This window comes from Podarcis melisellensis (genome assembly GCF_964234715.1).
Source record: "Podarcis melisellensis genome assembly, chromosome: 14".
Classification (NCBI taxonomy): Eukaryota; Metazoa; Chordata; class Lepidosauria; order Squamata; family Lacertidae; genus Podarcis; species Podarcis melisellensis.
In genome coordinates, this window is record NC_138546.1 from 438,523 (window position 1) to 466,516 (window position 27,994).

A 27,994-nucleotide genomic window follows, 5' to 3' on the forward strand; every position below is an offset into this window, starting at 1 on the left:
AAGCAGGCAGTTCAGTAAATTTCGTAGGCAAGTCTTTCAATTCCATTTTTATTTTATCTCTAAAAACATTGAAGGCTGAATTCCTTTTTCCACTGCTAAATCTTTCTGTAATTGTTTTACAAGGTCATAGAAGGGCTCAAAGTCCTCTTTAGAAAGATGCGCAAGTTTCAGAGCCATTTCTGATCTCATTTCTTCCTGACCCATATCTGATCTTCCGCTGCCAAAGTATCTAAAGAAAAAATGCTCAGAAGGTATTTGGGGCAAGGTGGGCATAGCCTTTTAGCATCCTGTTCTTTCCCGGGTACCCTTTAGCTTTCAGAAGTTTGTAACAGCTGAGCAGTGCAGGCGAAGGGTTGAAACTAGAAGATTTAACAATCTTGAATGATGACATCACTACCCTCCCCAGAAAAGAAAAACGGAATAGAACTGTCCAGAACAGCTCCTCTTTGAAATGACATGTATTTCCTAGCAATTGGTGGAAAAGGCCACGTTTGTGTTACTGTGAAAAGTGTGCCTGCATTTACACAAGTAGCAGCATTGTGCAATTCTAAGGGGAACACCTTCAGAAGCTGAAATTGGCTACAAGAAACATTCACAGTGCCCAAGCAGAGCAGGCAAGGTTAGGGCAACTGACTGAAAAATTATCATTCCAACTTCTCCATCATATATATGACTTGCCCCCAAGCCACTTTGCTACCTTGAGTAGACAGATACATACCATCCTATGAGTCTGTCGTGAGGGCAGTGCCAAGTGATCACAAGTTCTTGGGAAACACATGCAGGTAAATCCAGCCCACTTATCCCTCGGAAGAAAGAGCGTTTCCACAAAGTGGCACAAAGTGAATCGCGAAAATCGCTTCTCCAGATCTACCAAATTTAAGATGGCGCAAAGGAATCTCCAGTACAGGAAAACCGTTTAATATACAATTGATTACAGATCTGCAGTAACAAGTCAAAGTGAATGTGTATATTTACCTTCTATATACATATAGTATTTCACACATACTTTTGTGTGTGTGTGTGTGTGTGTGTGTGTGTGTGTGTCTTTAGAGCCAGACATATGCAGGCTATTTACAGTTAAGCTACTGTAGTGAAGGACGGCCTTTGGCACTCCCAGCAAGCAAAACTCTGTGAAGCCACTGCCTCCTCCTCCTCCTTCTCCCCACCTGGTGTGGGGAGGGGCCTGCTCTTCCTTTCTGCAGGGAGGGCAAGACAATGTCAACCAGAGTAGTGGACGCAGAAAAGGAGGAGAAAGCTGGGTGGTTTTCTGCTCACACCTGCGCCCGCAAGTACAGAATTTGGGGCATTTCCCCATTGACGCCAATACTGCGTGGAGGCAATATTCCAGGAAAGCCCTTCTTCAAGGCAGACCAGGAGCTGATAGGCACCTGAAGGACAATACTGTGGTGTGTGTTTTTTCACAAAATGAAAGGAGTTTCAAGTTGCTTTCATCTTTTGCCTCTCCCAAGTTTCTCAGCACACCAGGCTAAAATGATGAAAAATAGGGGAGGCTCGTTTGTGCATATCAAATACTGAAATAGTGTTGCATAGGCTGCCTAAAGGCTGGCACCCTTCTCCCCCCCCCCCCCCAGTAACTAGTAGTTTATTCAACACAAAGCCTCAGGGCCAGTAACAGCATTATCTCAAAACCAAATAAAAATATAAATACACATTAAAATACAACCGTACATGTCTAAAACAACCCTGTAGATACTGCTGGTGAAGAACACCAGTGTGAACCGTCTTGGATGGTTTGCAGAGGAAGGACTCCCGTTCTCCACCAGGAGGAGCTTTCTGAGAAGGGAAAGTCAGGCTCCAAAGGACCAGCCCGACAGAAGGCCCCTCTCTCCAGCCCCCCCCACCCAGGGCTAAAGAAACAAAAGGGTTGCTTTGCGTCAGCCAGGAAGAGAGAGCCAGAGGTGGCCTTGGACCCGCAAAGCTGCTTCCAGCATTTCCTGCTCAGTCACACCTGACCCAGGCCCAGGACTTGCCCTGTCCTACTGACCAATTCTTTCCAGTGGCTCTTCGCAAGTATGCAAAGCCCAGGCCGGTTAAGAGTTTCTGAATGGTATTGCCATCAAAATAAGGAGTTGGCTTTAAATCATCAGGTCCTGAGAAGTGAAGAGCCAGGCTCCCTCTCCATGGCAGCAACCGGAGGGTGGGAAGAGGGGAGCATGCAGCCTCCGTGGCCCTAGAAGGGACCAAAGCCTTCAGCACCTCAGGGAACGGGCACCCTGGACAGAGGCAGGGGGAGTCATCCCGCGGAGACACGGCCACAGGCCTGCCACTCTGCTTGTTTAGGTGGAGTTCCCCTCCCCCATCTCGTTAAGGCTTTGGGCTTTTTATTACTTCTGTTTGTCCTCCTGACGTTGAGGCAACAACCTTAAAGCTGCTGCCCCAAAGGGATGCTTTGGAGCCCTTGGTTTACATTGCTGCAATATTTCCAGGAAGTCATGTTTGGCTATGGCTACTGCAGAAGAAGGACACTGGCCCGGCCAGGCGGGAGAACGGCTGAAGTCAGAGAGAGGAAGGCAGGAGTGCAGCTGCGGTGCATAAACCAACCAGTATTTACACGCGAGATACACCAGCCTTAGGCTCATTTCTAAGAGGAGAAGCTAATGCCTCAGAGACCCAGGAAGTGCCTAGAAGAAATGCTTTCTGCTTTGTGATGCTTCTCCCCAGGTAAGTGGGGGGACAGGGCATATTGCAGGTATAGGCATGAGGAGCGTGGGATGGGGGGAGGAGAGAACGGGGAAGAGGCAGTAAAGAGCTCTGTGGGACACTCAGCAGGACACCAAGAGCTCCTCCTCCTACCAACTGGACCTGAGTGGGAATAAGTGCCCAGAATGCTGCCTCTCTGTGGGGCAGATGGAGGAGGAGGGGCTGGTGGCCACTGCCTTTCAGCTCACAGGAGGGGCAAGGAGAGGGTGGGCCTTCCAAGAGCAGCCAAAGTCACACAGGCGCATTTTCCTCCACCTTGCACACCCAGCCCTCAGATACCCCTCCAGCTCCTGTGGAAGAAAAAGGGAGGCCACCCATCTCATCATGTGGCTCTGCTAGGAAGCCAAATGGCAACAAGCCTCCAGTGACAAGTTAAAAGAGCCTTTGGAGAAGAAGCCAAGTGCATTGTTTCTATTTATATATAGTCAGCGGAAAGTAAGTTCTAAATAATTAAGTAGTTATTTAGTCCTTAAAAGGTGCTTTGTCTCATTGATTTCTGTAGGACTGAAGCAGGCCTCAATGAGTGCGGCTGAATAAAAAGCCTCATTTACTGCTTTCAGAGACCTTGGAGCACGGCAGGAGAACAGAACTTGCTCTCTTGGGGCACTTCCTTGTGCATCCCAAAACTTCGTTGCCAAGGAGTTGGCAGCAGAAGACCTAGGCTTCTGCAAACCTCGCCTCCCCCTGCCTGTGCCCTCCGATATTTCCTTCTGCCACCCGACTTCCCAGCCCAACTCTAGGTAAAATATCTGTTTGTGGTGTGAGCAAGGCCCTTTTAGTGCCACGTCAATTAGCATCATTAGTTCCAGAGCCCTGGAAATAAGGCTTCTGCTGAAAAAACCCAAAATGACATCCCTGGCTCATGTCCAGCCCGATCTTCAAAGGAACAACTGCCTCCTTTGCATGCCACTGCTTGCTCCCTCACCAGGCGTGTGTATTTACCGCTAGGTAAATCATCTTGCATTATTGCTACCAATGTAGCGCTCCAGTTTTATTGCTATAATTTTAGGCATGGTGTGATGAACCGGTGGCCCTCCAGCTGCTGCTGGGATTCCCATCCGCCCCAGCAACGAGCCTGGCCGATGCGCAGGGGTGATGGGAATTGGAGCCTAGCAACATCTGGAGGGCTCCTTCAGGTTGCCCACCCTGCATCCACCAAGGCCTAAAGTACAGGCAACAAGCCTTCGGGGACCGTTCCACAGGCAAGCAGCAGAAGAGCTCCCTACTACCTCTGCGTAAGTATTTTGCCTGGCAAATAAAATGCTTTTGGGGAGGTATGTGAAGAAGCAACGATATGCAAGATGCTTTGCAGGCAACGTCCCACTGCAGGAAACCCTGTTGTTGAGAGCAGCCCATGAATTCACACAAAGAGCAGCTGGGATGCTGCTATTTCAGCATCCAGGATGAAGCAGACACCAATCAGAGCCTTTAAAATTCAAGCTGAACATACCTTTCATGTGCCCGGCCAGAGAAAGAGCAAGCCAACCCCTGCCCTATGACTAAAGACATCACCTGCCTGGCAGAGAGCAAGATACATTTGCCAAGGGCCTGAAGCACCTACACAAATTTTAAAAAATGAAATAAAAGACTTCAACCATTTGAGCATTTTTTACACTGCAAAGAACTGGTCTTAGGAACATTCCCCCAAGACGGGGTAATTGCAGTCTTTTTACAAAAGCAAAGACCCAAATTCCTTGTGGCTAGAAATCTGCAAGTTTCCAACAATTCTCACAACTGAGAGAAGCAGGTCACACATTAAGACAGTTGGCCCCAAAGCCTCTCATTCTCACAGGGCCAGATCCGCCACAAGCCACCATCCTTGCTGGCTATTATCAGTGTCCTTAAACTTCCCTCTTCTGACTTTTAGCTCTTGTGGAACCCCAGCTCTGTTCTGTATGCTGCAGATGGCCTGGAAACACCTTGGGACTAAATCAGCTCAGCAGTAGGGGAAACAGCAGTTCAGTCGAGAAACCAGAAGCTAGAATCCTGGCGATTACCTTCGGAAGTTTCTTTGATTTGACTGAGGCAAGAGAAGTTTACAAAATGATACTAATCTTCTGGAAAGCCCAACTCAGGGAACAGCCTCCTCCTACACATTTTATTCACAATTAAGTCCACTGCATACGCTGGAGTAAATGTGCTTAGAATTGCAGCCACAGTGGAGGCTAGTACTGTACAGTACTTGGGGCTGAAGAAAGTAAGACTGTTTTTAACTACATACTGGGAACCGTTCAGCATTGTCCTCCTGGACCCAGCCTGCACTGGAAATTCACTACCCCTGTCTTGGTTCAGCCCCAAAGGCTTTTATCAAAAGATGCACGTATTACAGTGCTGCTCAGTGAGGGTGTCGGAATGTGAGACATACAGAAGAGAGTGGCCCACAGAAAAGGTATTCTATGTGCTATCAAGCAAAAGCCCCTTTATGATCATAAATTCCAGGGATGCTCTTAACAACTGAGCCAAAAGAGAGAGAGAGACTGGCTTAGTTTTAAAGAAGATTAGCATGCCAACAAAATAACAGAAGCGACCAGCTGATGAGAATGGTCATAGTTGTCCATTTCACTCCAAAGGTCAGAACACAGGAGATGCTAGCTTTTTACTGGACCAATTTAGGTTGCAGGATAAGAAAGTGCAAGGGGAAGTATTCTATGAAACAACAAACTTCCTAACCCTAAAGTACTTTAACCCTTTTCACGTCTTCTAAACTTGCAAAAAAGTAGAACAGCCCCTCCTTTATTCTGCATGTGTATTGTTGGGCAGATTTATGCTTGGCTACGTCACCTTTAGGTGAATCACAAAACCTGGCTGCATTAAGAGTCCAACGCGTTTGACTCTTCATTCAGTAATACAACAGGAGTGAAAATGCAAAAAAAAAAGAAAGATTGTCAACGGGAGTTCATTCTGACTGAATCCACACAATAAAGCGCCGAAGGCTTATGATCTCCCTACTCTTGTGCTTTTCAGCTCTGAACAGACTTCTCATTCCAACTCCCACAAAGGGCAAACACAGTAAGGGCGAAATATGTGCCCCAACCCTGCTAAGTCAGCCACGTCTGACAGCTTGAGTGCTGTTGGCACCAACTGTGCCTAAAGAAAGGCTAGACTGAGTATGCAGACACGGTTAATGGGCACCTGCCTTACAATTGGCACCACTGCTTACAATCCCTACCGTCCCCACAAATACAGAATTAAGGGGGAAGGGAGGAATAAGAAGGAAGGGATAAAACCCCCATCATTTATTATCTTTCTCTTAGGCCTGACCAGATTGAGAGAAAACCGTTTCACCCAAATGCTCAGAAGTCCCTCCTGGCAGAGGTCAGAAGCGAAACACCTGAGGCTGAGATTGGCCACGCTTCTGCCGCTGGAGCACTGTGCAGCCAGCGCCAATCCCCACATGGCAGAGGCCTGTGGGGTGAATGGCAAGAGACCACACGTCCCAGAACACACAAGGGCACTTGAGTCTGATTATGGCAAGCAGAACAGCCCACGGATCACTTCAGGTAAGTGCTGGACTGCCAAGGCAAGCTCCCTGCTGCTCCTCCAGCTGCCCAGGGGGCAACTCTGCCAACTCCTCTCTCGCCTCACATCATCTTCCCTTAGTGGCTGTTTGTGTCAGTCAGGTAAACATGCATTTGTCTGTGTTTACATACAAAAGGCTTAACATAATAGGCAAAACAAAAACAAAATAGTAGTGCCAGTGAGAAACAATAAAAATGATATAACCACGGCTTATCCATCGAACGTATGGTCAACTTTGTGCCTCTGTTCCTAGACAAGGAGTCCAGCAGAGTCTATCTGAAGGCACTTGATGTCTCATCTCAGCTGAAAAACTGTTCCAAGGGGACCTGGGGGGTGAGAGAGGCACAAAAGCCCTGGCACACCAGTGACCCCCTCGGATCCCGTTGCCAAAGTGAAGTCAGATGTCAGAGCCGTCCAGCCACTCCCTCTCCTGCCCCCTCCTCCAGGAGAACACAGCCTGCTGAGAGCACCTGCGCTCTTGTAGACAGAGCAGACCACACAGCTCTCCAGCGCATCATACGCTCCGCGAGTTATTCAGCTTAGTCAGCTCACTGGTCTCACCGGGACCTGCTTCTTTGCAGTCGTTTTTCTCAACAGACTTACCAAACCTACGCCCATCCTCTGGCTTCACTGTCTCTTTTGGGAGATTCTTGAAAGAGGGGAGCCCGCCCTTGAGCTCCAAATTATGGTCCGAGACGTGGGGCGTCTTGTCCAAATTCTGTACAGAAGGCACCAGGTTGGTGATCTCGTCCGTCGGAGACCGCCCAATGCTGCCATCCACTTGAACACGGATGTCTGGAGATATAGATAACTGGTGGTGGGGGACGATGCCGTTGTCCATGCACTTGGGGTACAGGAAGGTCTTCATCTGCCCTTTGCCCTTCACGTTCACCGTCCCCCTGTAATCAAAGTCATACCCCATTTTGTTCAGGATGCGGTAGCTCTCTTCACTCACCTGGATGCGACACTCCACTCCGGTCGTGTCCATCCTGCTGGCGATGTTCACAGTGTCACCCCAAATGTCATACAGGAGCTTGGTGGTGCCAATGACCCCGGCAGTCAAGGGGCCGTGGTTGAAGCCAATCCGTAGTTTGAAATTGAACCACAGCATGTTGTTGTTAAAGTCATCAACCACTCGCATCATTTCTTTGGCAAATTCGAAGAGGGTTTGCAAGTGGCCGTGCGGGCTGTTGCTGTCTTGGCACTGGGACGTGTTCAGGCCAGAGGCGGCCATATACGTGGCCCCGATGGTCTTGATCTTCTCGATGTTGCTGTAGTCAGGCTTGCTCAGCAGCTCGTCAAAGTCCCCAATCAGTTCGTTCAGGACTCGGTAGCACTCCTTGCCTCCTTCGTAGTTCTCCTCGTAGAACTCGCTGAAGTTCACGATGCTGGCAAAGATCACGCCACCACTGTCGTGGTTTTTGGAGTAGCTCTGTGAGACTTTCAGCTGCTCCGCCACGTGGTAGGGAATGATATTCCGCAGCAGCCAGTCCGCCTGGTCCCTCATGCTCTGGATCTTGGTGCGGTGAAGGTCGGCTTCCACGTCTCCATGGTAATGCAGGCGGTAGCTCACTTCAAACTCACGGTTTAAGAACCAAACCAGGAGGAGGAGGAGGAAGAAGCCCAGAATCACTTCATGGCCAATAAGGTCTGCTGGCCGCCTGAAGTCTTCCAAGGTTGATCGGTAGCATGGATTCCTTATGGAACTGGAGTTGATTTTTTAAAGAAAATATAGACACACGCACATACACAGAGTAAATGTAAAAAAGAAAAGAAAAAAGCATTTGTATGTTTTCTCTATTCTTATATTCCTATATTCTAATCACAAGCACACAACGTTACTCTATTTTAAAATGTTATTCTATTTTAAAATATGATTTTCTAGTCCCCCATGGCAACAGAGACAATTATGACAACTTCATATACGCAGGACCAAACTAGACATTGTGTCATTCACACAATGGGACTCTCTTTATTTTGGAGTGGGGGGAGTGGAGATTCAGATCAGGACTGCTGTGGTGAGCAAAGATCCAGACCACCCACCCACCCACCCTGCCTAGCTTCTTTTTCAAAAATGTTTTATTGTTTTATTCATTTCAATGGGTATATTTCAAGTAAAACATAGTTGAATAAAACCTAAAACTCTTTTGAAGTTTTATCACTCAGATACAAATCATTTAACTAAATATATGCAAACAAAACACAAAATGAGCAAACCAAATAAAATTCTGTGCTGCCATCAAAAGGCAAACAATCGAATCCTTATTCTTCAAATATTTATTTTAGCTGGTACAGTGGTACCTTAGTTTTTGAACGTAATCCATTCTGGAAGCCCGTTCGAGTTCCGAAACGGAAAACTCAATACAGAAGCCTCAAAATGGAAAACTCAATACAGAAGCCGCGTTTCATGTTTGACTTTCAAGGCGGGTTCAAAAATGAAGCATTTACTTCCGGGTTTACGGCGTTCGAAAACTGAAACTTTTGTCAACAGAGACGTTCGAAAACTGAGGTACCACTGTATACAGATTTAAGAGGGCCAATTGGGTCCTGATAGTATATCATGTTTCACAATTTTCTGAACCCTCTAAAAATCCCAAAATTCATTTGCAGGTTCACCACTTAAGTCATGATGTACCAGTTTTGTTCCAATACAGATTTTCTTCAATTGCTATTTACTTTCCCTCTCCCTACCACCCCCCCCCACTCTCTCTCTCACACACATACATGGATAGTGTCACAATTAGTCACTACTTGGGTAAATCACATCATGTCCAGTTTGGTCCTCAGATGTCAAATAAAGTATTCTGTCAGAGACTCATCCCAAGTTTTCATGTGAGAGTCTGTTTAACCTTCATCTGTCACAGTTATCTGCAGATTAATATGTCTATGACTGACTAATCTAACAGCACCACTCTCTACATTTCAGAAATATGAATGATCAAGCAAGCAAAGGAAAAACACAAAAAACTGGGAACTAGGTATCAATTCTTACCTATAGTTCTGTTCTAACTGAAGATGGGAGATTTCTGTGGAGCTGAAATCCAAATATAGCAAAACATCAACAGAAATGAATAGGAGAGGTAATAATTGCAGGATTTAGTGAGCTTAATCTACATTTAGAATTTCCATTTCTTAGTCCCAGGGATTCCACTGGAGTTTTACCTATATATAGCTTGGTGGCTTCAGACATTCACCATGAAGTGATGAAAAGAATGAAGTTTGATGTTGATCAAGCCCTTAAATGGAAAACCATTTGCTTAAGTCTGAAAACAGCTACTTCTGTTCTTGCCATTATTTAGGGTGCAGACACATGGTGAGCGTTTCTTCTCCTCACTTTCGCTTCTGTGACACCACATATACCAGGCTTCAAAACTAGCACCGATGTAGGCACACACTGCATTTTTCCTTTTTTAAAAATCCAGGCAACTGTTGTATTTCTCTAGTTTATTTGGTATTTTTTTACAGTCAATTTGGTTGTTCCCGAGCTAAATTCTGAAGCAGGCTGCTGATGTCTAACTCTTTGGACATGGAGTTCAGTGTACAGTTGACCTTTTTTAGTGTTTCTAATCAATACACAAGCAAGGTTTTATAGCATACAGTGGTACTTTGGTTCTCAAACGCCTTGGTACCTAAATGCCTTGGTTCTCAAACACTGAAAACCTGGAAGTAAGTGTTCTGGTTTTTGAACATTTTTCAGAAGCCGAACGTCTGATGCGGCTGTCGGCTACTGTTCCCGGGGCGCCTGCACCAATCAGAAGCTGCGCCTTGGTTTCTGAACATTTTGAAAGTTAAATGGACTTCCAAAATGGATTAAGTTTGGCGCTTTTGTTTTTGCTATTTATTTTACATTTTTTGTCTTTGAGGCTTTTTTGGTTAATTTGTTTTTATGACTATATGGAACCCAGTTCAGCTACTGATTGATTGATTGTGTGACTGTGGAAATGGATAAAAAAAAAAACCCATCCAAGCAATGACTATCATCAGTGCAGGGATGCTTTGGTTTTGGAAAGGACTTCCAGAACGGATTAAGTTTGAGAACCAAGGTACCACTGTAATAGTTTTAAATAACAGTTCTTTTAAAGCTTTCTTTTTTTAAAAAAAAAAAATTGTTATAGCACTTCATTTAAGCCTTTGAGGAGAAAGCAGAAAGTGCAAGCAAGACTGCTAGGTGTTAATGATTACCTGATGTTCTGTGTAGAGTTGAAGATTTCCATGGAGCTGAAACTGAAATGCAAGAAGCACTGGATCAGCAAGAAAATTCACAGGCCACTATTCCCTCTGCAGCAACAGCTGCTTGACAAAATGTGACTCTGCCCTGATGCATCAGTTATTGCATCAAGCATTTCTTCAGAAATGGGCAATGAGCCTCATGTATCTCTGCTGTCTCCAAGGTTGACATGTTACAGCTTCTTAGTCCGTGTCGGATAACCAGGTCTACAATATGGTCCTTAATGTGTTTAGTTCAATTGACATGAAAAGGCCATTTTAACACCTGCATAGTGCATGTTTTATGAGGATGGAGGTTGTGTAGAACCAAACGGGGGAAATGTTCTGGAAGGCCTGTAAACACCACCTTGGTAGCCAAGATAAATTCAGGACGAATTGGCAGTCGCTGCCAGAATCAGCTCACATTATGTTTATGCTATAGTACCCTAGCTAACAGGACCAGTGGTCAGGGATAATGAGGATTGTAGGCTGGAAAACATTTGGAGGGCCATGTTTGCCTATGCCTGGCATAAAGGCTCTGCAGGCTGCGATGTAGGCTAGTGCAGTCTAAAAATGCACTGGAATTGGCCCTTCTGGCATTTTTTACATTCTTTTTTGGTATCCCTACATCAAACCACTCACACAGGCTCTCTTTTGGGCCTGTGGATCAGGACAGTGGTAGGGCAAGCTCAGGCTGGAGGCTCCAAGTGCCCACTGACCTGAAATACAAACTGGTCACCTTACAAATGATCTAAGTAAAAACTGGAGATAATTATCCTCCATTTGGCCGTTTCCATTTTCCTTACACCAAACAATAACGGGCAGGGTGCAAGGAACCTCAAATCCAAGCTCAAACCAAAAAGGAAAAGGCAAAGGGATCCACCTGATGGCTATCATGCAGTAAAGCATGATGACTTCAGATCCAGAGCTCCAGAGCTTCTCAGAACCATGTGAATATAAGCTGGGGGAGGGGGAGAAGGAGAAAGCAATTGTTCAAGGTCTAAAAATGCTGCTGGTTGATATAAAGACTTAGGGAAAAGGCTGCCAGGCTCAGTAATAGCCAGAAACGAAAGGAAATCCAATGAATGCTTACCTAAAGTTCTTTACTGATTCAATATATGATTCCTCCACAGAGCTGAAAAAAACGCAAGAGACAGACAACAACAAATCAAAAGCATGGAGGAGAAAAAGAACAGCTGCAAAAAACACCCCTCAAAAAGAGAAAAACGAAACACCCCTCCTGGCTGCCACTCTCCAAATCTCATTCTGGGCTGCTAGATACCCATTCTGACACGGAGTTATACACCAGCCTCAATCCTCCTTCCCCCCAGGGGTTAACCACATTACTTCACAAAACGTCAAAGTATACATCTGATGGCTAAAGTGGCAGCACTTCTAATCAACAAAGACACCTGGTGAATCTGCTTCCAGGTGGATGAGCCATAAGAATACCTATTTCACTCCAGCTTCCTGATGATGGTCTCCAAGACCCTCACTGGGGAAAAGACACTGTCCCAACTCACAGGCAACAGGCAGGCAGCACCAGTTTTCCTCAAAGGCTCACCTGTCAGGGCACAGAGGCACCCACAGCAAAACTAGCAAGACTCCTCCAACAAGAGTGGCCAGAGATGATCTCATCCAGGAGCTGAGCTGGCAGAAGTTACAGTACTGGACAATAGTGATGAGAATTGCAGAACACATAAACATGGTATACTGCAACAAACAGAAACAGCAGCTATTAGTCATATATGATCTATTGGAATGGGATGTCTAAGTAAATGCACAGGAATCCACTTTTTTCTTTTTTTAATGGCTGTGGCCACGAAACCAATATTTCACTAGTCATTATGCCTCCCCTCAGGGCCGGATTTAGGTTTGATGAGGCCCTAAGCTTACTGAAGGTAATGGGGCCCTTTATATGTCCAGCTGTCCTTTGTCAGCAACAAATTGTCACTGTTTATTGTGTTGAATATATGCTATATTTATGGACCTACACTGCTGCTATATGTAGGTTTTATTTTATTTGTTTTTATCTTATATTTTGGAAATGTACATCCAGGTTTTTTCCGTAAAATTTTTTTTGGGGCCCCAAGAGAGTGGGGCCCTAAGCTATCACTTGTTTAGCTTACATGTAAATCTGGCACTGCCTCCCCTCTTCAGGCTCACAACACCGCTCACTCCATTTAACGTACGTTGGCTTCACATGCAGTCAGCCTCTCCATTGCTGCCTACTCTCTCTCCTTTGAAGAATGAAGCACCCCATAGCCAGCTCACTGGAATTGGCGGGCCCTAGCCTGCTAGGCACTTCCTTTCCCATCTCCCTCAGCACTGCTTCCAACTCCTCTTGGGAAGAAAGCAACCTGCATACTTTTGGGTCCCCAGGGAAGATCTACCCACCAACGTTTCTGGTAACTGAATTTTGAAAGAAAGAAGGAAAGCGAGAGAGCCAACTTGTGGTTCTCAATCTCGATCCTCTACCTGCTTCCTCCCAGGATATAGCGGGAGCACAGAAAAACCAGTCCAGTCATGGGATTCAGCAATGTATGACTTACATAAATGTTTGTTTCAAATTCCAAGCTGAAGTGTGAGAAGACTGCGACAGCGGGGAGGGAGATCCAAACGGCACCAATGAAGTGTCGCGGCAACCAGCCGGCAATCCCCTCCAACAACCGTTTTGTGCAAGCCATTACGTCCTCCAGAAAGAACACCATTCTGAAAACAACACACATCCAAGTCAGGCAGTGTGGCCGCTTCTATCTATGACAGAACTGAGCCTAGAAAGGCAAAGGAGCGGAGGGGAATGGTTTTGCAAGTCTCTCTGTATAGCTGCCACTTCACGGGCCTCTACGCAGGGAAATGGCATGCTTGATTTCCTCTTAATCAGACTAGCAGCGGCAGCCCCGCCATTTTGCTGGATCCTGTTCTCTTCCCTTTTCTGTCACGTTCTCACCTTTAGGGTGCCTTACATGTTTAATTATGTCCAAAGCGACCCGTGGGTTTTGCCTGGCCTAGGGTGGACCACTAGTACAAATCTGAGAGTCCTGGCTCACCTCTAAGTGGTGAAAGGAGGAGTCTGTTTCCCATACAGCAGAGCTACGAAGGCCCTCACAGAACTCTCTGTCCCATTCTTAGCTATGCCCATTTCAAACCCAAGAAGCAGGCCCTGCCTCTGCTGCTATCCTACGCGCCCTGTGAGAGTGATCCAGAGTCTGCCTCATTTACCTAATGGAGACGATAAGGGACAGCACCTCTAGCAGGATGGCAATGACCACCACAACCACTGCTGCAGGCGGGGGAGGAGTTGCAGCCATCCCATGCTTCAGGAAGCAGGTGACAGAGAGGATGAGGAAGACGGTTGTGGACAGCAAAACATCCAGAAGGGAACTAAAGGTAGCACTGGCGAAGGTCTTCACGGGGGTGTTCCTCATAACCTGTTTCAGATAAAGGCAAAAAGAACAGAATGAGACAGTGCACCAATATGTGGGTGCCCTCTTTCTTGGTTGTCTTTTAAGGAGAGTCAAATCCATTGTAGGCATTTCTGTCAAATACGATGGCACAGACAGAGCTTTTGGGGGTAGGAGACAGAAGGAAGGTGTTACATTATTTAATAAAATGTATATACCACCTGTTCAACTGAAGACCTCCAAGCTATTTACAAAGAGCAATATAATATTTTTTTAAAAACACAGATATAAAACAAACAATACAATTTTTTAACATATAAATAACTCATCACTGATTCTGTCCATTTGTATGCTTTATTTCCTTGGGTTAAAAAATTCTCTTTTTTACCCTCCTTTGGCCTTCCTTCAGTATAATAGGGTAAAAAGGATGTTTTTTTAACCCAAGGAAATAAAGCGTACTATTTCTGTTCTTCCCAGCAAGCTTCCCCCCCCCATTCCTGTCCTCAATCTTCTTGCTTTCCTTCCTTCCTTTCCTCCCATCCTCTTACTGCACCTCCACACTCCATCCTCTAGGCTCCGCTTTGCCCCAAACTGTCACCCTTACCTGCTTTCTTGTTCTCAGCTTGGGAAATGCAGCCAGCTGCCTTTTCATTCTTCAGCTGTGTGCATTCCTCAGCTCTGACTGCATTGCTAGGAGCTCTCCTTCCAGGAGGCCACTCAGTCCAGCTGCCAGCTGCTAAGTTGCCTTCGGACAGTATCTTATATCCCACACTCTCAACAGCAACTTATTGCAGTGCTGAATGCAGGGGGCAGCTGCACCTTTGGGGTCTTCAAAAGGCCCTGTGAGGGGACTATTCACCAGAACCAGTGATAGTGTAACAAAACACGAGGGATTTCAGCGACGCAAATTTAGACTGGATATTAGGAACTACCTTACAAACAATTTAAGAAGAGGCAAAGCTCCCATGACTGTTGAGAAACTCCCCCAGGGTAACAGTGCATGTTCAGGATGGTTTAGGGATGGAGAACCTTTACAGTGTGATGGACCTTTGTCCTATCTTTTGCCTACATAAAGGATGTTCAGGTGCTGTCACACAAAAGATGGAGCAGGCTCATTTTCTCCTGCTCCAGGGTAGGACTCAAACCCATGGCTTCCAGTTACAAGGAAGGAGATTCCGACTCAACATCAGGAAGAACTTTCTGACAGTAAAGAGCTGTTCAGCGGTGGAATGGATTCCCTTGGACTCACTGGAGGTTTTTAAGCAGAGGTTGGATGGCCATCTGTCATGGATTCTTTAGTTGAGCTTCTTGCATTGCAGGGGGGTGGCCAAAGGACCCTTGGGATCCGTTACAACTCTGCAACTCTATGGTTCCTGCAACAGCGTATGGTTCTCTATCCTTAAACCATCCTGGCATCAAGTTCAGTAACTGCCCAAAAAGGAACCGAGTCCTAACCATCACATCCTCCAAAACAACTCATAAAAGCCACAGACATGAAGGAGTTAAGCATCTCTCTCCCCTCCTACAAAGCTCCAAATGTATGTTCAGAAGTATGAATTCAGAACCCTGGGGAAAAAGCAACCAGGCTGGGTGAGATTAAGGGCAGAGGACAACGACAAAGCACCCCTCCCTCCACAAAACGCAACACTCCAGGACTACTTTTCAGTGAAAAATGAAAAATTAGCACTTCATTAGTTTGCTTCTCAGAGACAACCAGAACATACACAACACACAACACACACAAACACACCTCTTCTTGATAGCTGCTCCTATAGTTCATCTCCAATTCCTGATCCAGGAAGTTCAGGCTCAGTCTGTTAATGGGCGGCTTAAAAAAATAGTCTTTCATCAAGCTAGAGGAAGAATGGAAAAGAGTTTACTTCTGCACAGTTATCATTTGAAGAAACAATTCCTAATGTTCCATTTCCAGGTTACTTCTTGGTTGAGCAACTGCTCTTAGTCTCTCACTATTCGGTATCTGTGTCCACACAAGGAAGGAAGGCAGTGCTCAGAATATTTCCATCAGGTAGACAGAGCCAATTCTAATTTTGTCCCTATCCTCCCCCCTACTGGATTGTGTAACGACAACACTGAGACAGAGGAGGAGGAGGAAGAAGCTGACAGTGTGTGCTACCTGCTGGACTGTGAAGTAAGAAAGCAGGCAGGCAGGCAGGCAGGCAGGGACTGGCTGAGGGAGATTCTGGCATTGCAGGTGGTTGGACTACCAGCCTCCAGCGGAGATACAATTACGGTGAAGCATAACAGCAGAATGATCCACCTATGTCTTGCAGGTAACTCGACTTCTGAGACAACCCCCCTTCTATATGGGAAATGTGGTCCCATGTTGTCCCCAAGGACTGCACACACGACTTGCACCATTTACAGATTTAAAGTCTCACCACGGATGGCACGAACGTCCTGCAAGTTATGAGGTGGCATGTTACTTCCTTCATGCACAGACCTATTGTGTTTTAATTTGTTGGAAGCTGCCCAGAGGGCCTGGGGGAACCCAGTCAGATGGGCGGCAGAAAAATAATTTCCGTTTACACTAAGATGGGGAGCAAGCCTGTGCGGCAAAATGTAAACCCAATTTGCACAAACTGTTGGGGTATGCACAAATGGCAGAACCTACTGGAAGATTAAGATGTTGCATACCATCTTTGCAACACCCATACAAGGTAGCCCAGTATTATTATCCACACATGCCGATGGAGGACAAAGGCTGAGAGATGAGTAACCTAGCAAGTTAATGCAGAACATGAATTTAGAACTGGGAACTACTTTGCTCCCAACTCCTGCTCACAGCCACTCTATCACACCAGGTCTCAGGTATGCTGCTGTGCCCACTAGGGTGGGAGAAACGCCAAACCCCCTGGAGAGACCAGCTGCTTCGCTGGGGCTTGAATGCTCATGGCCAACTGCCCACCTCACAAGGCGCTGCTTAGACAAAGCTCACAGTCACCTCCTGAAAATATTTAAAAACTGTGACTAGTTATTTAGGAGCATGTGAAGAACCCTGATGGATCAGACCAAAGAGCTATTTAATCCAACATCCCATTTCCCACAGGGGCCAAGAGGAGAACACGAGGGCCCTCTCCCCAATGTTGTTTCACAGCAACTGGTATTCAAAGCCTGTTTCCCCAAAGGTCGTACATTTTCTTGCCTCATCCCATTTTAAAGACAGCTAAGTGGATTTCTGCCACAATATCACGTGGTAGTGAAACCCAGTTTAACTGTGTGCTGTGTGATGACTCTACTGGGTTTTCGTACGGGAGGTTGGGGAAAACTTAAGTCTACCCAGTTTCTCTACACAATGCATAATCTTATGTACCTGTGTAATGGTAAACTAAAAAGCACCATATGTTGCAAACTTTCCCTTGATCACTCCGATTGCCCTTTTCTGACTCTTTTCCAGCTCTACAGTCATTGTTTCTGAGGTGAGGTGGCAAGAACGACAAACGGCACTCCGAGTGTGGTTGCACTACAGATTTGTATGACAGCAGTAAGATATCAGCAGTTTAATTTTCGATCCCATTCCTAACGATCCCCAACATGGATTTTGCTTTTTTCACAGCTACCATGCACTGCACTGGGTCCATATTTCCACTGAGCTATCCACCACGAGATCAATACCCCTTTCCTATTCAGTTGCTGCTAGTTTAGACCCCACCAGTGTGTATGAGAAGCTGGGATTCCCCCCCCCACCCCATCCATCTTTCTCACCTGTCTTCTTTTATCACGTCAACAAAGTGAGCGTCCGTTTTCTCCCTGATGTTTTTGAAGCGCAGTGGCAGAAGTGGTGACTGGTCCAAGCTCACGCCAACCCATCTTCCTTTCTCCTGCAACATTTCATAAAGGGATGTTTGGCTGTTGCTCAGCTTCTCCTCTTGTGGAGGACTTAGAAGACCATTCTGGGACTTGGGACTGCATCCTCCAGGGCCCTGATTCAGATCAAAGGAGGGGCAAAAGCACAGAGAGACAGAGTGATCATGCCATTCCATTGTTCATCCTCAAGAAATTTTGACAGAAAAACTGCCTCAGCTCAAACAGTTTATAATTTGGAGTGAGAAAGCCTGCAAGCTTCTTTTTTCAACAATTTTCAGGTTTGTAAACAGAACCAAACAATTAAGACAGAAGAAAATTTCAGGAGATTTTTACAGTGCAAATTATTTTTATGCACATTATTTGTTGTTTTGCAAGTCGAAACACCCCTTGTCTGAAACAGAAGGGATTGTATTCAGCTAAATTTTATGCAGCGTAGAGCTACTGAAATTTATGGACCTAACTTAGCCATATTCATTAATTTCAATGTATCTCTATGTAAAAATTATGTAATACTATCAAAGATTTTCACAGCACTGTGCAACCTACACTTTTTGCCCCAAACTAGCTAGTGATGTTCACGGGGATTTGAGTACAAGATATATTGGTCTCTTATCCAATTAAGGCACACTGGCTCCACACAAAATCAGTGGCATGATCAAACATGATTTTACAATTTATTATTTACTTATTCAATTCCTATGCCACCCTTTACCTGATACCTGGGCCAGCACTGGGTTTAAAAAAAAAAATTATACTCTTCTACAAACATGGATTGGAGGAAGCTAGATAAGGCTAGCCATGGAACTTTGTTGCTGGCTCTAATGTGTTACACCACATCAGGTTGAAGCACCCAAGTGCAACTTCTGGAAGTATACAGATCAGTTCTGAGAATGGAATTCTGTATGTCAGTGGTTAAGTCAGTTTTCTCTTGAGACTACCCTAAGTGAGTTTCCAAATCTTGGACTTACCACATGAATGGGGCAGGGGAGCTAGAGAAGAATGCAAGCTGATAAATTAGTGTTACCTTTGTGCTGTTTTTATGTTCATCTTGGCCCCCATTTTGGATAGCTCCTTCCTCTATACTTGCAGCAGAAGCAGATGCCAATGTAGTATTACATGAAGGGCATGTCTGGAAGCCAAAAGAGAAAAACACTGCAAGATTAATGTGTCTCTTTTAAATAGCACTGACATTGCAAATCTTAGCATGTCCAATCTGTATAAATTTCAGGATTCTTGGCAAAAGGTTTCTCAAATGCAGTCCATAGGATGTTGCCAACAGGTTGCACATCACACTTAGTTGTCCTTTTTCCTTCCTTGAATATTTGGGAATAGAATTAAAATCACTTGAGTGTAAAGGAAAGTAGTATCACATATGAGAAAAGCTATAACCACTTAATGGAAGCCTAACTATAATTAAACAAAAATACAGCGAATGCACTTGTACTTAGATAATCTGTTTGGAATAATGGAAATGCCAGCTTAAAAAGAAAAAGAAAAAAAGATTCTAGTTCTCACGGCCACAGATACAGAATGTTAAAGCTGAAAACATGCTCCATAAAAGATAGAGAAGCAGCTCTAATTCATCATTTATCTTATTTTTATATCCCGCCTTCCAGCTCACCAGAAGGGACCAGGAGGAAGATCTCAGTTGACACACCTTCCTCACAAGGTGTACTTGTTCAGAAAAGCACAACACACACACACACACACACACAATGGCTGCAATGGTTTATAGCAGGGGCAGGACACCAGTGGCCCTCCAGATATGGCTGGACTACAACTCCCATCACCCCTAAACATTCGCCATGTGGGCAGGGACTGAAGGGAGTTGGAGTCCAACAACATTTGATGGGAAGGGGGATGTCATAGGTTACACCATCCGTGGTTTATAGAAACCAGCCCAGTCAGGCAACCATTACAGAAGCCCCAGGCTATTCAAGTGATTTATTGTCTAAGCAAGGTTTGGATATAAAATACTAGAGAAGCATCAAACCTCAAAAGCAGTAAAGGAATGGACTCTCAAGTGATGAAGTTATTTCACATTATATAATATAAAACCTCAATCAACCCGAGTGTCAAATTGGTTCTGGTGTTTGGAAAGGCCCCAGATGTTTGTGGCATTGCATACTCTCATACTTCCTTGAAACCCTTAAAGCAGCAGTTATTATACAACTTCTTTAAAAAATTGCTGGACCCAAACATTGTGGCCAATTATTGCCCAGTCTCCAATATTTCATTTCTGGGTAAGGCAACAGAGTTTATCACAGAGTTTAAGAAATGCATTTGACACATCTAATGCCTGCCTGCACACTGATGTACTCTGAAAATGGTAACATAATAATTCATTGATTTAACCTTGACTTTGGCCACTTTTATGTTAAATGTTAATTTCTCTGCCAGGGCAAAGTTCCAAAGTCTGCGGAACTATGCTTCAAATGCTAGTTCATCTGTCATTTTCCTGCACTTTTGATCTGTGCAGCTATTAACATAAATGAAAGTAAAAATTTGTGCATTGCAACTTCATTCCCCACCCCCACAAATATTTAAATGTATCAGCCGTCAGGAGTGCTACATTTTGCTTTGCGCCAACACCACTTCTCTGAAAACCATGGTCTAATAAGGGACAACCTTCAGACACTCCCAACAGACAGGTATGAATGAGCCTCTTAGTTCTCAACCCCTCCAACAATTCAAACCCACCCCTGGTACCTCCTACAGTGGTGATCTATTTCAGTGAGGACACCAACTATTGCAGAAGTTGACTTCAGAGCCTGCTATCTCTGTATAGATTGCCCTATGCCATTCTTCCTGTCAGTCCTTCAATGAGCTAAATGAATTTTTCATTTAACAACAACAACAACAACAACATTAGCCGAGACCGGGCTCAGGGCGACTAACACCAAATACATTAAATACATACATTGAATAAATACATTAAAAACACAAAATCAAACAAATAGTTTAAAATCCAATTAAAATCACATTTAAAATCAAAATAAAATAAAGTGGGAACCCACTAATCGTAACCATAGGGGTGAGGAATTAAAAGTTCACCAGGCCCGACCACCCGTGCTCGTCCCATAGTTTGAAAGTGCCAAGGAGGTCACTTACAATAAAGTACACATTTCGGAAACAAAGCCTTGTGTTGAATTCTCATTCTGCAAAATCAGATGCTTCAAATGAGTGAGGTCCCTTATACCAGTTTCTCTAGTAACTTGGTTTGCTATAAAATAATGCAGTTGGTGCAAATGGACCCAGTTAATGTGGAGTGGCAAGCCTCTCTACTGACACAGGTTTTCTATTCGTGTAGACAACTCCTTATTTGTATGATCTTGAACTTCTGTTTCTTCCAGACCATCAATGTTGCCTTTGTGGAAGGGTTATCAACCCACTCCAAATTTCTGATAGGTGATTGTCCCAAAATCATTATTAGATTTCTCTTTTTCAGTCCCTTCCGCTGCTACCCACAGCCTGTTCTCTGGCTCATGTCTACACAGGCTGCAGCATTCAAAAACTGAAAAGCCTCATAATAATGCAACAAGCATGGCTCCCCCACCCCACCCGTTTTGCACGCTCATGGGGTTTTCCTTTACCAAGTCAGGGCTTGGCACTTAAAGTGCCAATGTATTTTGTTGCAACCCTTTGCCGCACAGAAATAATTTGTGTTTGAATTTCAATACATAAGATTTGGAAGTAAAAGCTGATTTCTGAGAGATCAACCATTAAAAACACTTTCCCTGTGTTGATAAATTTGACTTCCATTGGTTGAAACCTTTTTTAGCACAATCCAGCCTCTGGAAATAAGTTTAATGGTAGTAATGTATACATTGAGATTCCTGCATTGCAGGGGTTGAAATAGATGACCTTTGGGATCCCTTCCAACACTACAATTCTATGAATGTTTTAAATTCCTGAGGATTATGACCCCCAGGAAGAAATCCATTAATGTGACATAGATATAGGGTGAAGCTCTATATGGTGTGCAGCTGTCTCTGACACTCCAGGGCTATACTGAAACACCTTATTCAAGATTCATTATAAATTTGAAGGACAGCCACGCTGCCATAATCCTTAATATTTCATCTGCAATTGCAGATGAAAATAATCATATCCTTTTTTTACTGAAAACACACAATCACATAAAGAACCATAGCCTAAAGGGATGAGGAAAATATTTAACAGACTTGCTATGAATTACAAACTACAAATGCATCAGTTGATACTGACAGCATGTCCATCCTGCCTACATCTCAAACTCAAGGCTGATAACAACCTTACATCTCATTTATTCACCCTCCCACCACCCTGTGAAGGCTCATACAGGCCGAGATGAACCAAGTATCTACAGAGCAAAGAATATGGGATTTGTAGCTAAGCCTCTCAGGGCACTTGAAATGGCTCTGGAACACCCTTAACCAGCAAGGTGCACCCCAGATGTTTTTATTACAGCTCCCATCAGCTCCTGCCAACACACAATTGTTTTTCGTCAACAAATAAAAAAACTTATATCCCACCCTTTCTCTCCAAAGGGTGCCAGGGTAGTTAACAGCATAGGGGTGGGGAACCCAGTCTCCAGTATTTTTTATATTAAAAATGTTAATATATATTGCAAATTATTAATAATATATAGTTTGTTCCTTACACGTTTCCGTTCAGTTTGCATGTGCTTTGGCTTAATGGAACAGACATCCCCTCCTCCTCCTTACAAGCTCCTTGAGGCAGAGCCCTCCCTTCTTTTTCAAGCTTTTGATACATTTATTGACAATTTTATGAGGAAGTTTAAGTGGTATGATTAAGGCAGGCATTAGAATCAATGGACTCTTGTTTCTCTACCATCACAGCATTTAAGCTAAAGAACGCTTTTATGTTAAAACAAAACCAAAAGGTTTCTGCTCTGTCACCTGCTTTTCTTTGTAAGCAACACACACACAAAAATTTCAATCAGTTATTTTCCCCTTGCAGATATCAGAAAAGCAACCCTGAAAAGTGACTGGTCAGCTGGAACAAATATTGCGCTAGGAACAAATGCTTGGAAGAGCACACCACATTGTGCACAGCAAAGAAGTGTCTCTTCCCACATACATTTGGGGATCTGAAGCCACAAATCATACTTAAGGATCAGGACCCGAGAACAAGAGTTCCTGCCACCCCCTTGTTCCATTTGCCACCTGCTCCAAGGAACTCAAAGCAGCATTTCCGCACTAACACTGCTGCGGTGAGGGAGGTTGCACCACTGAGATATGGAGAACTGTCCACCTGGGGAGATTCATGGCAGAATGGGAATTTGAACTGGTCCCTCGCAGCCAACCCTCCACTTTAGCTATTATCACGCTGTATGGTTCCTCTCTCATTTTAGGGCTTCATAAGCAATAAAATGAAGAATGAAATCTTTCTGTTTCTCCTTCTTCAAGGATTCAGTGATGTGTGTTCCTAGTTCTACTCCAACCACCCAAGTGGCTATTTAATGTCCCCAACGAAAGCTTCTCAAACAAGTTTCTGATTAAAAACCCTTAGAAGTTTGAAGAATACATTTGACAAACCTTGTTTTTTTCCAACTGTCTGAAACCTTTTGCTAAGTTGCCAACATTCTCTGCTGATGAGGTTCCCTGTAACTTGCTTCTGTCTCCTGCTTCTAGACCTGGAAGCAGCATCTGTGAGCAGCTGCAGGGGGGCTCCTTCACTTTCAAACCAGAAATCAGGTATGTTTTCAAACCTACAGGAAAATTACAGTTAACAGAGCTGAAACCATTCTTCCACTACTATCCCTCCTCCCCACTTGTTTGTAGAACCCCTCTCTCAAATGTGCACTCCACTATGACTAGGCAAACCACAGCAGCCAGCTACTACTGCCAGCGAGCCAGCTATTCCCGTGGCTCACTTCTCCTCTTGGGAACAGTCAGCCCCATCCTCTGGCAACAAAAAGACATTTCATAAACTGCTCTTAACAGACTTTTGTTTCCCTTTTCCTGCCTTCCCAATCCCTCACAATAAAAAGAAAGGCAAGAATAGGCTTATACAATACAGGGCCGCAGTATTTTACAATTTTTGAATACTGCAGGCATTTCTGTCCCACGCAGTAGCACTTGATTTCATTGGCAAGTGTGAATGTTTGCTTAAAAACAACAACCACACACACACACACACTTTACATGTTATGAAGAGTGGGAATCCTGCACCAAGGACTACTGCACTGCAGCATCTGAATAATTGTAAGACTTTTCTCGACTAGCGGAATGCTAGCAGGACTCTGCCCCCCTCCCCACCAGTTTAGCAATGAGGTACAGCCTAATGGCCTGCAGATTATCTTCCTACAGCAAACATGGTGTCAAACACATTTAGCAGTAAGCAGAATGGCTTGTGTACACACAGAAGTCCTTCAGGACACAAAGCTGACCCACCACCACTCAAGGTAAGACCCCTTCAACGTTTCCAAGGCTGCAACCCTATGCACATCTTAAACAGAAGTCCTGTTGAATTCATTTTCCAGAGGGGAACCTGATAGTTAACTGCAGCAACAAAGACTCCTGCATCTAGTACATCTAGTATACTAACAGTATTCAAAGCTCATTCCTGCATACTTGAATCCCTCTTTCACTAAACTGAGCTGAATCTAAATAAAAGCCATGAGAGTGGCATAACCACATTAATTACCTGCATATGTTTATTATATTTTCAATGTAACACTATACAAAGTGTAACCCAATTTAGAACTACCCATAAAAGCAGGTTTTTAACCGAATTTATCCAGTGTATGCAAGTTAAACATCCATTCAGTTAAGTGTGTTGCTGCAGAAAACAAAGGCTTCTCTTTACACAGCACAATGCTCCTCTGCAGGATAGACATAAGAAAATCTTCTAATTATGTCTTATCTTTGTTAAATGCTTAAGTGTACTGCTAGAACAGCAAGTAGGCGCTTTGTGGTAGTCATTCCCATCAAAGGCTTTCTACCACATCGGGAAGAGCCAGAAACCCTTTTTCTTTTAAAAAAAAAAAGAGAAAGAGAGAGATATTTCACTACAATACTGTATTTGCAACTACTGACCTAGGAGTGTATTCTGTACTGGAAACACAGACTATAAATGTTATAAAGAAGTAGATATATAATAAACAAATATAAATTAGCCTTGGTGTCCTAGGGTGCAGCATATCTTGTACACTTCTGGGAGCTACAGAATAAACAGCACAGACTTTCTTCAAAAATCAGGCTGCCCTAACAGCAGCTGACTTGGTCGAGGTCAAATGACAGTTAGAAATTCAAAACAATTTATACAGATAACAATTACTGGTACCCTTCATCTGCTGTGAAGGAAGGAAGGCTGAGTCCATTACTACATTTAAACTTTCTGCCTTTTAAATTTCACCATGCTAAGAAAACTCAAGAGGAGGAAAGATGGAGACATTTTCCAAGCTGTCTTGAGGAAGCTTTAGCTTTGCATATTTTATGTCATTTTATGCTCCATGCCCCATCTGTTACTCACACTTGGCTGTCTCCCTTCCAGTGCACTCTGCTCTTGCCTACGGTTTCTAAAACTGACTATTAATTAAAACAGTATCAAATACTTCATTTTGGATCACATTCAGCTCTTTCATCTGTTCTTCAGACTCATAAATACAGTACAAAGTACCTGAAACAAAACATTATTAGACTGTTTTCGGAGGAGCATCTAACACATATTCTTTTAAGTTCTGACTTCTATTTGAAATTCATTAAAATATATGCCTTTTCCCTAAAGTATTTGTCAAACTGCCACAGGTTTTCTAAAGAACAGATTTGTAACTGGGTGCCTCAAATCTATTTGTAGCTTCAACAAAATAGGTTAGTGCTTTATAAGTCAAGTTCTAACCATTACAACTCACCAAATAGCGGTACTTTTCTGGAGAAACCAAAAAGCAAATCTGCCTTAATACGAGGTGTCTGCAGTCTGCTCCTCAGCATGAAGACAAAGTTCTTTTCTGAACGTCATATTTTTTTCTAGAAGCCTATGAATCACTTGAAACCCAGACTATATGAAAGTATATGAACTATAAAATATCTGGCAGACGATTAAAATGCAACATTAAAACTGCCCTTTAAAATAATCAGTTTTAAAATCAGAAAGCGTTGCAACCGCCAAGCATATGACATCAAATACCTTATCTTTCATTCCTTGAAGAATCAGCAAGGACAACCTCAAAACTAAAACTCTGAATCTCAGATGTTGTACTTGATGTGTCCAGACTTGCCCATGTCAGCACAACAAGCATAAAGAGCTATGGGAGGAAAGTATTGAAGTATACCAGTTCATTTTAGACACACACACGTAGATATATATATATACCTTTAAGCTGGTCTACAACCACACTCTGACCAACACGCTCAGTCACCTTTCCATCCTCCATTTCATAGCGGTCATCTAAGTATTTTGCAGTAGCTTCTGAAATATGGACCTTTCCTGCCACGCCCAGTTGCTCCATAAGGTTGGCCAAGTTGACGTCATTGGACCACACATCGAACTTGAACCTTCTCATCCCCAGGATGCCACACAGGACCGTCCCAGTGTGAACACCAACCCTCATGTTCACCATCTCTTTCTTTTCCTGACAAAACTGCTCAATGGCTTTAATCATGCCCAGCCCCATCTCGATGCAGCAATAAGCATGGTCCTCTCGGGGCTCAGGGCACCCTGCCACACAGTAGTAGCAGTCCCCCAAAGTGCTTATCTTCTCACATTTTGTGTCCTCGCACAGGCGGTCAAAGCGACCAAAGAGATCGTTCAAAAGCCCCACCAGAGCATGCGCAGATTTGTTGGCACTCATTTTTGTGAAGCCCACAATATCCGCAAACAAAATACTGACTTGTTCTATCTGCTGCATTTTAAAAGGACGGAATATGATGGGGTTTTTCTGTATAGAAGGCTTTTTCTTTTTGTTTTTGGGGCTGGAGGTGGAGTGGCGCTTCACGGAGTTCTCGCTTTCGTCGTCCCCCTGCTTCATCAGGTCGTCGGCAATAATCCTGGGCATGACGGAATGGATCATCCTCTCCTTGAGGGCCTTTTCCACCTCCAGGTCTTTGCCGTGCATGATGGACTGCCCCACTTTCAGGAAGGTGCTTCTGGACCGCACTTCGGACATGATGAAGAGGTGGATGCCGGTGGCGTGGATGCACACGTGCAGCAGGGCTTTGCTGAGCAGGTCCCAGGCCAGGAGGCGCTCCCCAAAGGGCGAGAAGCAGCTCTCCTCGCGGAAGTAGTAACCGAAAGTCTCGAAGAGGACCGAGTAGGAGAGGCCCAGCAAGAAGCTCAGGTAGAGGGGCAGGTGCATGACGGTGTAGAGCAGCAGCAGCACCTCGATGCACATGGAGAAGCTGCCCACCTGCGACAGGCAGGGCCCCGACGGAGGACCCCCCCACTCGTCCGGGGGTCCCAGCGCCTGCAGCTGCGGCGCCAGCGTGATGGCGAAGACGAGCAGCACGAGGGCCAGCGAGGTGCGCGCCGGGTGGCGCCCGTAGGCGCGCGTGAAGGTGAAGGCGAAGAAGGCGAGGCAGGCGGCCAGGAAGGCCAGCGCGGGCGCCACGAAGGGGGCCTGGTGCCGCCGCCGCCCCCCTCCTCCGCCGGGGGGGCCCAGCCGCAGCGCGAAGTAGCCGCCCCACAGCAGCCCCGCCGCGCCCAGGTACGAGAGCGCGTAGCGGAAGCGGCGCCGCGTCTGCGGGAAGCAGCGCTCCCGGCAGGCCTCCTCCAGGTTGCTCGAGTCGAAGGTGGGGTTCCACCACTGCGCCGAGGCGCGCTCGAACAGCTGCGGGAGCCGCGTCGAGCGCCGCCGGGAGCCCAGGCCCAGCCCCAGGCCCAGGCCCAGCCCGAAGGCGCCGCCGCCGCCGCCCTGGTCTCTCCTCTTCTTGCCCCGGCCGCCTCGCCCGCCGCCCGCCTGGGTCCTCCTGGCCGCCGCGTCTCCCGAGCTGCTGCCGCTGGAGGAGGAGATGCTGGCCTTGGCCTTGGCCGCCCCCGGGGGGCTCCGGGCGCAGATCCTCACCGTGACGCTGCCGCCGCCGCCGCCGCCGCCCGAGTCGCAGCTCACCTCGGTGCTCCGCCGGCGCCGCTGGGGCTGAGGAGGCTGAGGCTGAGGCTGCTGCTGCTGCAGGAGCTGCTGGTGCGCCGAGGAGCCCGAGGGCGGCGGCGACGCCGACGAGGAGGCCATGGCCCTCCGAGCGCGCCCTTCTCCCTAGGCAGCGGCTCTCAGCGCCGGCCGCCCGCGCCGCCTCCGCCGCCCGCGCCGCCTCCGCTGCCGGGGTTCTGGGTGCCGCCGAAGACCGCGCTGCTGGGGCTCCCGCCAGGCCGCTCCGGAC

General features: G+C 45.6%; 1 protein-coding gene across 1 annotated transcript; it reads right to left on the minus strand.

Annotated features, from left to right (window-relative positions):
* Nucleotides 1–902: 902 nt before the first annotated feature.
* ADCY9 (adenylate cyclase 9) lies at nucleotides 903–27,861 on the minus strand. The gene is made up of 12 exons (XM_081889074.1): nucleotides 25,995–27,861; nucleotides 23,216–23,388; nucleotides 18,700–18,804; nucleotides 17,574–17,791; nucleotides 15,601–15,703; nucleotides 13,669–13,877; nucleotides 12,999–13,158; nucleotides 12,011–12,159; nucleotides 11,540–11,581; nucleotides 10,423–10,464; nucleotides 9,233–9,274; nucleotides 903–7,946 (listed from the first exon to the last, which is right to left on the minus strand). Exons 1-12 carry the CDS (start codon nucleotides 27,844–27,846, stop codon nucleotides 6,755–6,757), a joined length of 4,287 nt encoding a protein of 1,428 aa, XP_081745200.1. The 5' UTR covers nucleotides 27,847–27,861; the 3' UTR covers nucleotides 903–6,754.
* Between the last annotated feature and the right edge of the window lie 133 nt (nucleotides 27,862–27,994).